At 46.2% G+C, this 11,379-nt stretch overlaps 1 protein-coding gene across 2 annotated transcripts; it reads right to left on the bottom strand.

Annotated features, from left to right (window-relative positions):
• Positions 1-1,188: 1,188 nt before the first annotated feature.
• On the bottom strand, positions 1,189-11,126 carry TRAPPC3 (trafficking protein particle complex subunit 3). Of its 2 annotated transcripts, none has more exons than XM_047872741.1 (5): positions 10,950-11,126; positions 3,977-4,074; positions 3,632-3,731; positions 2,401-2,583; positions 1,189-1,943 (listed from the first exon to the last, which is right to left on the bottom strand). In XM_047872741.1, the coding sequence occupies exons 1-5, from the start codon at positions 10,989-10,991 to the stop codon at positions 1,824-1,826; spliced, it is 543 nt and encodes a 180-aa protein (XP_047728697.1). In that variant the 5' UTR covers positions 10,992-11,126; the 3' UTR covers positions 1,189-1,823. The 2 variants fall into 2 exon arrangements, with proteins under 2 accessions (XP_047728697.1, XP_047728698.1); XM_047872742.1 differs by lacking the exon at positions 10,950-11,126 and adding an exon at positions 10,678-10,832.
• Between the last annotated feature and the right edge of the window lie 253 nt (positions 11,127-11,379).

Below are 11,379 nucleotides of genomic sequence, written 5' to 3'. Positions count from 1 at the left end.
TATCTGACACACGGTAAGCACTCAAAAAATCTACCCAACACCAGAGGTTTAACTTTTCTTTGACTTTATATCACCCTGTAGACACTACCCTACTTCTTAGCTCTTCTTTACAGCAAAACTCCTTGAGGGGCGTCTGGGTGGCTCAGTCAGTTGGGCGTCTGACTTTGGCTCAGGTCATGAACTCACGGTTCGTGGGTTCGAGCCCTGCATCGGGCTCTGCGCGGACAGCTCGGAGCCTGGAGCCTGCTTCGGATTCTGTGTCTCCCTCTCTCTCTCTGCCCCTCCCCCACTCGTGCTCTGTCTCCCTCTGTCTCAAAAATAAATAAACATTAAAAAAAATGAAAAAAAAAAACCTCCTTGAAAAAAAAATTTAGTACTCTTAGTCCTCTCCCTTTCATCCTCTCAAACCTCCCATCTGGCTTTCACCTATTTTTGTTTTTCAGTATTTATTTTGAGAAGGAGGGAGAGCACGCACATGCGTGCACGTAAGCAGGGCAGGGGCAGAGAGAATCCCAAGCAGGCTCCATGCTGTCAGCAGAGCCAGATGCGGGGTTCGATCCCATTAACCATGAGACCACGACCTGAGCTGAACTCAAGAGTCAGAAGCTCTCTGGGCTGATGGCTCAGAGCCTGGAGCCTGTTTCCGATTCTGTGTCTCCCTCTCTCTCTGCCCCTCCCCCGTTCATGCTCTGTCTCTCTCTGTCCCAAAAATAAATAAACGTTAAAAAAAAAAATTTAAAAAAAAAAAAAAAAAAAAAAAAAAAAGAGTCAGAAGCTCAACCGACTGAGCCACCCAGGCATCCCTATTTTTAAGTAAACTCTATGCCACACGTGGGACTCGAACTCATAACCCTAAGATCAAGAGTCACATGCTCTACTGAATGAGCCAGCCAGGTGCCCCCTCCCCATTCTTAACAAGGTCTCTCTAGCCAAGCCTTCCAACTTAGTGGCCAAAAAGCTCAAGGTAGTCCATTTTAGGTATATCTGCGGTAATGGTCTGCTTCTAGATTTTGCTAGATAATAAACCCAAAAGTGACTTTGAAGGAATATTTGCTCCCAGGCTTCCCAGACTCTCTAGTCTATGGGGCGAAGCCATTTCTAGACCAGGTAAAAGCAAGGCGGGCCCAGGGACTTAGCTGGTCTCCTCACTCCACTGCAATAAAACTCCAGAAAGAAAACAGAACATGATTAAGATTTCACTCAAGAATGTGTCTTTATTGAAGAATTTGTAAGAAAAAAGGATGGACCCTCTGTAAAAAGAGGAGATGTTGCCTCCAAACAGCAGGGAGGAATGAGACCTGGGTGGCTTCCCAGAAGTCAGTGTTTCCAGCATGGCTCCCCTTTCCTGGCAAGCACTAGAGTGTGTCACACCATGACTAGTAATTCCTGTCCATCCCTACCAGCCTCTCCTCCCCCGTCCCACAACCCTGGATTCCCTACAGCCATTTACCAATGGCTTTCTGAAGGCCCAGGAATAGATGTGGGGTAGGCTTGCCTCTTTAATGGGATCAAAACGGGTTTTGCTTTGGAAAATTCAAACAGGAATGTAAAACAGTTGAGCTCTTTCTAGTCCAACCAGAGATGACTGCATCCAACCCCTCTGAAGGGAGAGGGAGCAAAGAGTTTCCCTCCTGAATGTGCACACTTGTGGGATCAACGGACTAGATTGCAGTCTGCTCTTTATTAGCATGGAGAATGGAAACAGAAAAATATGTAACAACCATGTTAAAAGAGTCACTGAGTTCTAGAGGGCAGAGGGAGCTGAGGCTTCTGATTCCAACAACAGCTCCTTCCTGCTAGCTACCCTGAAGTCCTGGGGATGGTCACTCCTCTCCAGCTGGGAGATTGTCCTCAATCCGCCTGATGAACCTCATCCGGATTTCTGTCACACCGTCTCCTTTCAGGGTGTCCTGGACAAACTTGGCCTCCACAGCCATCTGGACCTGGGGGACAGTGGGAAAATGAAGGGGCGGGTGCCTAGTTGCAGCCTCTGCGGAACCACAGGGGACAGGCTGTAGCTGACTCATCCATGGCAGTCCCAACAAGGGGGGTGGTTTCTTGCAAGGACAGGATTGTCAGTTCGTGTCCCCTGTAGAAAGCAGTGGCCCCGATCTGTAAGGCTGATTTAACAAAGAGCACCCACAAATGAGACCTTTACCCAAATAAGCCAATCTGGGAATTTCCTGGGCTTTGGGGGCTGACAGCACTACTATCAGCAAGAATCATCACCATGTAGAAACATCCACCTTGGATCCTATGCTCAGCAGCATCACATCTCAGGTAGCAAAGTACTGAGGGGAGCCAAAGGCCTTTCTTTTCTCTCCTTCTCTCATTCCTTCAAACCTTTATTAAGCCCCTACTACATTTCAGGTGTCCCAAGAGGTAAAGAGCCGCACTCACCATTTCCAAGGCTCCCCGTAACACCCCACACAAGAGATTGGAATAAATAAGGGATGAGTGGTTATCAGGAAGTTCCACAAAGTCCACCAAAGGATTATTTTCCAAAATGAGGGAGAATTCGTCACCAGCTGGGCTCCAATTGGTGATGCTTGGAGTGATGCCCAAGTACATCTTGAACGCCACCTGTCAGGAACACATGACAGCACTATGTGGAAGAGGAGTAGGGGCCGCACACCAGGGAAGGTGATGGGACTGGCAAAGGAGAACTAAGTGGCTTGGGAACAAAACTGTGGCCTTTGCAAAACACTGGAGCTTTAGGCATTCAGGGCAAAAAAGACAAAGCATCTGTGCACAATTCCACACCCCGCTCCTTCAAGGCGTCATACAATTAGGCAACTTGCTGCCCACCTACACTTCTTCTGACGGGGTGGCTTCTCAGAACCAGCACATGAGAGGCCCGGTCCACTTCCTCGTCCTCTGTGCTACCTGAATCCTTCTTGAAAGCAAGTATGAGTCACTGGGGCAGAATTACTCTGAAGACATCCTTCCCTCTATCCACCCTCCTGATTCCAAACCCTCACACTGTCTCTTCACTATCAGCTCTCTGCAGGATTGGGGCCGGCATGCTCTACAACAGAAAGAACCAACCTTTAGGCAACGGACGCCACAAAGCTAAAGGCGTTTTATCATTTATTATTAATTCTACCATACGTAATGTTAATATTATCAATAGTGACCGTTTACTATAAGCACACTAAGTTAAGTGTATTCGTTTTAATTGAATGCTCATGTTCATTATTTCCTTTACTTCTTACAATCACTCTGTGAGGCAGCTCTTATTTTCCTTTTTTAAAGATGAGGTAAGTGATAATTAAAAGGTTAAAAGCAACTTACCCTTAACTGGTAAGTACTGGAGACAGAATTTGAAGCCAGGTTTGTCTGAATCCAAAGTCTGTATTCTTAACCCCCAGGCTGCTCTGCTACGTCTTCACAGTCAAGGAGACCTGGCTTTGACTTCAGTGGGGCTTTCACCCACACAGATGATCCCAACCACTCTTCCCTTTTCATAATCTGTGCTATTCCCAAACCACCAGGAAGACTCCTTTGAACAGACAGCTGCCTAACTAGTATTTTGGAATACTAAGGGCCTCTCTAAGGGAGATGGAGAGTGTGGTAAGTAGTGCCTCCCAATGACATCCCTCAGCACAACAAGGTGGCCTAGGATAATGACCTTGGCGATGACGTCTGCAGTTTCCCGAAAGTCGTGGCACCTTCCAACATTTGACCGTGCCAAGAAATCTTCTATCAGTCGGACTCCAATGTTATAGCCCCTGGGAAGAAAATAAGAGAACAGACTGTATTATGGAGTGTGAATGTCTTACGTCTGAACATAAGGCTGCTGGTGGTAAAGGGAAAATCGGGGACAATTCCAAAACATCTCAATACATGAGCTCAGTGGAAACTGTATCCAAAATATTGGTTACAAAAGAGAATCCTGTTCTGGGCTCTAAAGGACCATGCAGATTGTGCACTAGGGAGCCCCATTCTTGTCCCTCCCGCAGAGGAGCTCACTCACATTTTATCCAGCTGTTTATTCACATCTTCATCATTTTCATAGTCCTTGCATAGCTGGGTGACCAGGGCCCCATAGGTAAGGGTGAAAAGCTCAGAGCTCTAAAAGACATTCAAAAGACAGTCAGAACCAAGATGCACAAAAAACAAAGTTTAGTGAGTCTAGATCAGCCTCAATGCAGCTGTCAGGATTCAAAGGAAGGTCATCTGTGTATGGTGAGAAAGAATATCCTCCTCTATGGAGTGCCAACGAGTGTGGCTCCCCAGGGTCAAGGTGGCAGGGCTTCAGCCAGACCTACTACAGAACAGGTTGTAGAAGGCACTTCATGCATAGAGGAGTCACTCTTCCAACATATCAAGGTGGGTTTCTGCTAACCCAGGACCCCACCACAACCGCCAAGCTAAGCTTGGGTCACCAGAATCTGGGGTGGGAGCAGCAGTCATCCACTAGATACCATGAAAGACAGACCTGAAACAGACAGTTACAGATTAGCTTCTGTATGTTAGCAGGTATGACCAATGGCTTCTCTACACCTAAGAATGTCTGGGGTGTCCTGGCCTCAACTCACTCCCAGCGCCCCACCCAGGAGCAGCAAGGACCCAGGGGCCTTGTCTGTGGGGAGGAAAGGAAGTCCTAGACAAAGTCCGCTGCTCTGATAATCCCCCTCCTAAGTCACCAAAATGAGGAAAAATAATGTTCCTCTTGACACAGAGCGAAAATGTTTCCAGGAATGGGGTCACTCTGAAAGGAGTCCAATCTTTTGTGTACCTGGAACACAACCCTGATCTGGACTGGTTTCTACTACAACCACAGTTAACATCACAGAATCCCTGTCTCAGACAAAGACTCCTGTCACCTACCTACCAAGAAACAGAGATGTGGAAGGGGAAAGGATGACAAATGCCATGACTACAGAATGAAAGCAGGAGGTCAGGAGCTAAACACAGTGAAGAACATGCTAACAGCACATCTGGAGCAATGGATCCACACAGAAGGCAGGCTGAAAGATCAAGTCAGCCACCCAACCGCTCCCTTCTGAGTGGAAGCTCGTCAGACTTGGGGCAGAGCACCTTTCTGTCCTCAAGTCTTCTGGGGAAGAAAGTCCAAGTAATGTTAAGGCCCAGGCTCTCAGGACCTCAGTGCTCCTCACCTCGCCCCCCTGGCCTGGTGCTGAGGTCACTGCAAGAATGATAATGTGAGCCTTCTGCTCACATACTGCCTTCTACTTTTCATAGTCTCATTTTCCACCCCACCATAATTCTGTAAGGCAGAAAGGGCAGGGATTAATCTCATTTCAGAGATGAGGAAAACTGAGACTCAGAATGATTAAGTAATCTGCCCAAAGACAAACAGCTAATTATTGACAAAAGTAATTTTGGGAGACAAAAAACAAGAGTTTCTAAGCCAATATTCACGCTACCCACTGTTCCCCATAAGTTCAATATTAATAGCCCCTCTAAAAAGTAACAAAAAACTTACCTGCACCAGAGAGTCAGAGAATCAGTTTCAGAACCAGGAAGCTTTTTGAACTAAACTAAAACAGTCAGATCAGGGTGTCTCCAAGAGACCATTTACCAAATATGGCAATTAAGGGGAAGCTATTAAGGAGGCCAATGATTTTTTAGTAAAGTTACGGGTTTGGCACTAGAATGGCTTGGACATGAATGGATGGAGACAATCCAGCAGTTACCAGTCTATCGAGTTGGCACCACTGCATTAAATCAGGAGAGCTTTCCTTCCATTATTAATGAGTCTTTGGATAGAGACTCCAATGGCCTCAGCCCACCACAATGCCGAGTAACATGCATATCACAATGTTATCAAGCACCTTATACACGCAGCAGCCCCCAATTTACCAATAAAAAAAAATCAAGGTTCTAAACAGATCTGTCCATGGTCACAGAATCAATATGCCTGGGATTTGGGAATGAGATTCCTGACCCAGGTTCTCCACACTCTCTCTTAATTTGCAATTCTGTCTCCATCTCTGATTATGAACCAAGCCCACTTGAACAGTGTGCAATGTAAATACATCACTTAAAGGTCTTCATACTTTAAAAATAGGAGTGGAGCTGTGGCACAGAAAAAAGTCATCCATTCAATGTCTACTATGTACCAGAGATTATCTAATAGGAGGTTGATACACAATAAATTGAATAAAATATATGGTTTGCCAGATGATGATAAGAGCTACGGACAAAAAGCCAGCAAAGGATACACACACGCAGAGAGGGAGAGAGGGAGAGGGAGACAGAGAGAGAGAGAGAGAGAGAGAGAGAGAGAGACAGAGAGAGAGAGAGAAGAGGGGAGGGAGAGAGAAAGAGGTGTCAATTTTAAATAGGATAGTCAGAGAAGGCCTAGTAAGGTGATATTTGTGCAAAGACCTGAAGGAAGTAAGGATATGCCATGAAGAAACCTGGGTGAAAAGATTGTAGGAAGCAAGTGCAAAGACACTGACATGGGAGTATGTCTGCCATGTTTGAGAAACAGCTAAGAGACCAATGTGATTTGACAGGAATGAATAAAAGAGAAAACAGAAGAGGAAGACAGGTTACTGCTGACCTGGGTTTTCAGTCCTTGTGACCCTTACGACAAAAGGTTTCATGGGACCTTAAAGGTCAGCTAATTCAATTGATCCAACTTCTTCATTGAACATAACCACATTCTCCTTCCCAACAAAAACATGAATCTCTTCTGCAACATTTTTAAGTGCTTTAATTATGTTTAATAATAATGGCCATTTACATTTATAAAATCTTCAGAATGCCTTTCATTAATCCTAATAACAACCATGAGTTTAGCAAACATCATCCATCCCCATTTTATAGGTGACAGGTTAAGTAACTGAGATTCAGTCTTCTTAATAGTTGAGCACTGTCCCGTAAAAAGTTATGTGATCGAAGCCATCACTTAGTATTTTGGAACATCAGTTTTTTTCACATCTGTACAATGGTGACAATACTATCTGCCCTTGAGGGCTACAATGAGATATATATAGGGCACCTGCTGCATAGTACCTACACAAGAAGTACAGTACCTACAAAAGAAGTAGATGCTGTTATTTTTTATTCTTAAACTAGTTATCTGTAGTGTGCTGTCAGAGAGTACCCTGAATTGGTTTAAGGAGGGAGATTTTTGAATCAATATAAAGAACTTTGTAATAACTAATAAGGCAAATAGAAAGAACAATGGGTTTATGGGGCACCTGGGTGGCTCAGTCAGTTAAACCTCTGACTCTTGGTTTTGGCTCAGGTCATGATCTCGTGGTTGGTAAGTTCGAGCCCTGCATTGAGCTCTGTGCTGACAGTGCAGAGCCTGCTTGGGATTCTCTCTCTCCCCTTCTCTCTCTGCCCCTTTCCTGCTCATGTTCTCCCTCCCTCTGTCTCTCTCTCTCTCAAGATAAATAAACTTTAAAAAATTAAAAAGAAAGAAAGAAAGAAGAGGAAAGGAAAAAAAGGAAAGAAAGGAAAGAAAGGAAAGAAAGGAAAGAAAGAAAGAGAAAGAAAGAAAGAATGAACGAATACTGGGTTTGTAGTCAGAAGACCTGATTCTGAGTCTGGACTGCCACTTACTAGCTGTGGGATTTTAGGTAAGTCACTTTACTTTGCTAAATCTCAATCCCCTCACACAAACATGGGTAACAGTAAAATCTGTCATGCTGGAGGATCTAATGAGATAACGGACTTTAAATGCTTTGCAGACCAAGAAACCACAGAATAGCCAATACGATCTCCAAGTACTATAGGCACAACCTGAGCAGAGCAAGTAAAGCCAAGCCCTACTTCAGGTGAGCTACTGTACTTGATGGTTTTCAAAGACTTTTCAGTTAGTGCCCCAGACAAATCTTCCTAGGGGGGCCAACCTTTGGAGCTAATGCTCCAAGAGTCACATTTACTATTTTTATCAACACAAATAATTCAGTGTGACTGCCCCAAGCAGCTGGGAATGAAGGTCAGTAACAGGAGGGAGTTGATCCCTCTCTCTTACCCTCCGGCCTCCTGTATGGAGATTCTGAGTGCTGCCACTGAAGTAGTAACCCACCTGAGCACTGGACAATACAGCCACTGGGGTTGGGTTACTAGTAACACAACACAAAATAAAGTTGGGTTTGACTGTCCATGGAATTCAAGAACCAAACACTGTACAGACACATAAAGGCTAATATCTGTACAAACAAGGATGCTTGCTAGCTGACATTTACCGAGTGCCAACTGTGTTGAGGGGACTGTCACACTGCTAGCTTTTCATGCATGATGTCAATTAATTCTCAGAACAACCCCATGACAGATACTATTACTACCCTTTCGAATCTATTTTTTAAAGATGGTGAAACTGATGCTTACAACAATGAAGGTCACACAGCAAGTAAGCAGTTAGGCCAGGACAGTACTACACCCCTGTGTTGTATACTTTTCTGCCTCTCTCATAGCATGTGCTTCTCAAGGTCAGGGACTAGGACTGCATCTCTGCACTTCTCCCAACACCTAGCACAGAGCTACCCATATAGTTAGGGCTCAGGAAAAGTTTGCCAGATACATGGGCTGTTTCTGCTCGCACAGACTAAAAGCAGAGGTCTAGTTCTTTGAGTATATTAATCATTTAAGTCTTGGAGGGTTTAAGTGGGAACACAGTAATTAGCAGAAGGTTGGGCCAACTGGGAAGAGGGCTGCTAGAAGGAGAGACCCCCCCCCAGGAGGAGAGGAGCATACCAAAACCAGGTGGCCAGCAAGAGGATCATGTGACAGGCCCTTAAGTAGGTAGCAGCAGGAAATGAATGAGAGGGTGCCCCAAACCTTCATGTCATTCATTCACTAAATATTGATTCTCTAGAGCCAAGCATCATCCCAGATGCTGGGAACAGAGCAATGGACAAAACAAATCCTTGCTCTGGTGGTTACATTTTCATAGGGAAGACTGAAAAGAAACAAGTATATAATTTATAACGGAATAGCGCCATGAAGAAAAACAGAGTAGAGTAAGAGGACAGAAAACTAGTCAGGTAGTCAGGGAAGGTCTCTTCACAGGAGGTGACATTTGAGTAACTGTGAATGAAGTAGGGAGTAGCTACATGAGGGTTAGGGTTACTCACTGGGGGAAGGAAGTTCTAAGCAGAGACACTAGCAGTTGCAAAAGCCTTGAGGCGGGAGTGTGCTGCTCCCCTCCCTAATTCTCCCCTCACCAAAGCAGAATGAACACGTAGGGGGTTGCTGCTGGTGTTAAGGGTGGAACCTGGAGGTTCCTGTTTAAAATGGTATTAAAAGGGCACCTGGGTGGTTCGGTCAGCAGGTGGAGCCTGCTTCAGAATTTCTGTCTCCCTCTCTCTCAATATTTAAATATAAACAAATAAAATGGTATTAAATATTTCAATAGGGATTTCACGTTTAAAAAAAGTACAAAACTAAGATATGAAAACTAAGCATCTCCTCATATCTTAGGAAAAGAGGAAACAAACATTTCATGTCCCATACATTGTACACTGTTGTCTCACTTAATCTTAAGTAGGCATCATTGTCCCCAATTTATAAATAAGGAAATTGAGGATCAAACAAGACTTGAGAATTCCAACAATGTCCATGCTTCTTCCCCTACAGGACAGTTTCCTAGTAAAATATACTCTTTTTTTATTTTTAAGTCCTTGATATTTTCTCCAAAACAGGAATTCTTAAACTGTGATCCATGGAGGATCTTCAGGGACCCACAAATCCCCCCAAAATGTAAACAAGTATCCATGTACATGTCTGTCAATTCAACATTTCTGGGGAGGGGCACCTGGGTGGCTCAGTTGGTTAAGTGTCTGACTCTTGGCTTCAGCTCAGGTCATGATCTCATGGTTTGTGAGTTCGAGCCCCGTGTAGAGCTCTGTGCCATTAGAGATTCTCTCTCCCTCTCTCTCTGCCCTTACCCTGCCCAAACTCTCTTGCTCAAAATAAATAAATAAACTTAAAAAAAAAAATTCTGGGGAGGAGATCCATTGGTATCAGCAGCTTCTCAAAAGGGGTCTGAAAAAAAAAAGTTAGGTACTACTTTGGAGTGTTAGGGCCTCCTGTGGCCCATTTTTGGTGGCTGTGCCTAGTGTAAGATGCCAAGGTATAAGGGATGTTTAATCACCCCGCTAGAGCTGAGTGTCAACAAAGGGCCCCTGATTGAGTTTCCAAATCGGGAAAGAAAGATAGCATGGGCAATTCTGGAGGAGGTAAGAATATGGCAAAGAAAAACACCTGGCAAGAGGTCCCCTAAATTTGGAGGAAAGCGTCATCTACCTTACTTTCCAGGTCAGGCTGCCACCTGCAACCAAACTTTACCAGACTACATGGTGTCCCACTATTCCCAGGGCAAGAAAGGAGTCTCCCCGCCCCCCGCCAGAGAGGTACCACTTACTGCCACCCTGCCTACTCCTCCAAATAAAAGTTCCTTTCTGGCAGGACCAGTATCGGAGCATCTCTTACAATCCCCAGAGCACAGTGTGAGAGACAGTAGGGCCTAGTAGTCTGAAACTTGGAAGTTCTACAGAGACATGAGTTCAAATCCCAATTCTTCCTAGATGTAAATTTGGGGAAGTTATGTAACCTCTCGGAGCTGTAAAACCGCGGTAACATTATCTACCTGAGAGAGTTACTTAGCGAATTAAATGACACCGTGTACGTAAAGTGCCTGGCTCCGTGCCTAACACACAGTAAGAGAGCGATAGTGGTAGTTACTATTACCGTCGTCGCTGTTGGTCTAGCACACGGCGGCTCTCAGGCGTCGGGGGAGGGATCTCTGAGCTACTCCAGCGGCCCTGCAACCTGCTTCAGGCCCGGTACGTCCCCGGCGTGACTCTCCCCTCCAGGCCCACAGGCAGCCCCCTCCTCCTTCCTTCCTGCGAAAGCACTTTGCGCTCATAGGAGGCCCTTTTCCAATTGCGCCCCGCGCCGGGCCCCTTCCCCAGAACGCCTCCATTCCGCCCCGCTCGCCGAGGTCACGCGCTCCGAGTTACCATTTTCTTGCTCTCGGTGCCACGGTTCGCCTGCCTAGACATGGTGCCGGCCGCCGGACCCCGCCTCGCCACAGACCTGCTCGGCGACCCCTCTGGACACCGCTCCACCCAGCCGCGGCCCCTCAGCCTTCGGGACTGACCGGCACCAACTCACCGCGCCTGCGCGGCCTACCGCAGGGCACCACGGGACTCGTGGTCCGGCGGATGAGGATAATTCCCGCCCGGTAAACGTCAGACTACAACACCCAACCGCTCCGTTGGCAGCCCCGCTGGACTACAAGTCCCAGAGTGCTTCGCGCGGCTGACTCTCTTAGAGCCTGGCTCCCCGAGGGCTACATTATAGCCGCTGGGTGGCGTCCGGCGCTTGCGGGAATCGTGTGTAGTCCACACACTTCCCTTCCGCCCACCCCCTCACCCTCACAGATGCTCC

The sequence above is a fragment of the Prionailurus viverrinus genome, chromosome C1 (assembly GCF_022837055.1).
Source record: "Prionailurus viverrinus isolate Anna chromosome C1, UM_Priviv_1.0, whole genome shotgun sequence".
Lineage (NCBI taxonomy): Eukaryota > Metazoa > Chordata > Mammalia > Carnivora > Felidae > Prionailurus > Prionailurus viverrinus.
This window is presented reverse-complemented; position numbering and strand designations above follow the sequence as displayed.

Coding starts and splice junctions, on each gene's coding strand:
- TRAPPC3 (XM_047872741.1), bottom strand. CDS start 10,991: ATGTCTAGGCAGGCGAACCGTGGCACCGAGAGCAAGAAAATG. Junction 4,075..10,949: donor GCACCGAGAGCAAGAAAATG/GTAACTCGGAGC, acceptor AATGTCTTTTAG/AGCTCTGAGCTTTTCACCCT. Junction 2,584..3,631: donor CTGCAGACGTCATCGCCAAG/GTCATTATCCTA, acceptor TGTTCCTGACAG/GTGGCGTTCAAGATGTACTT.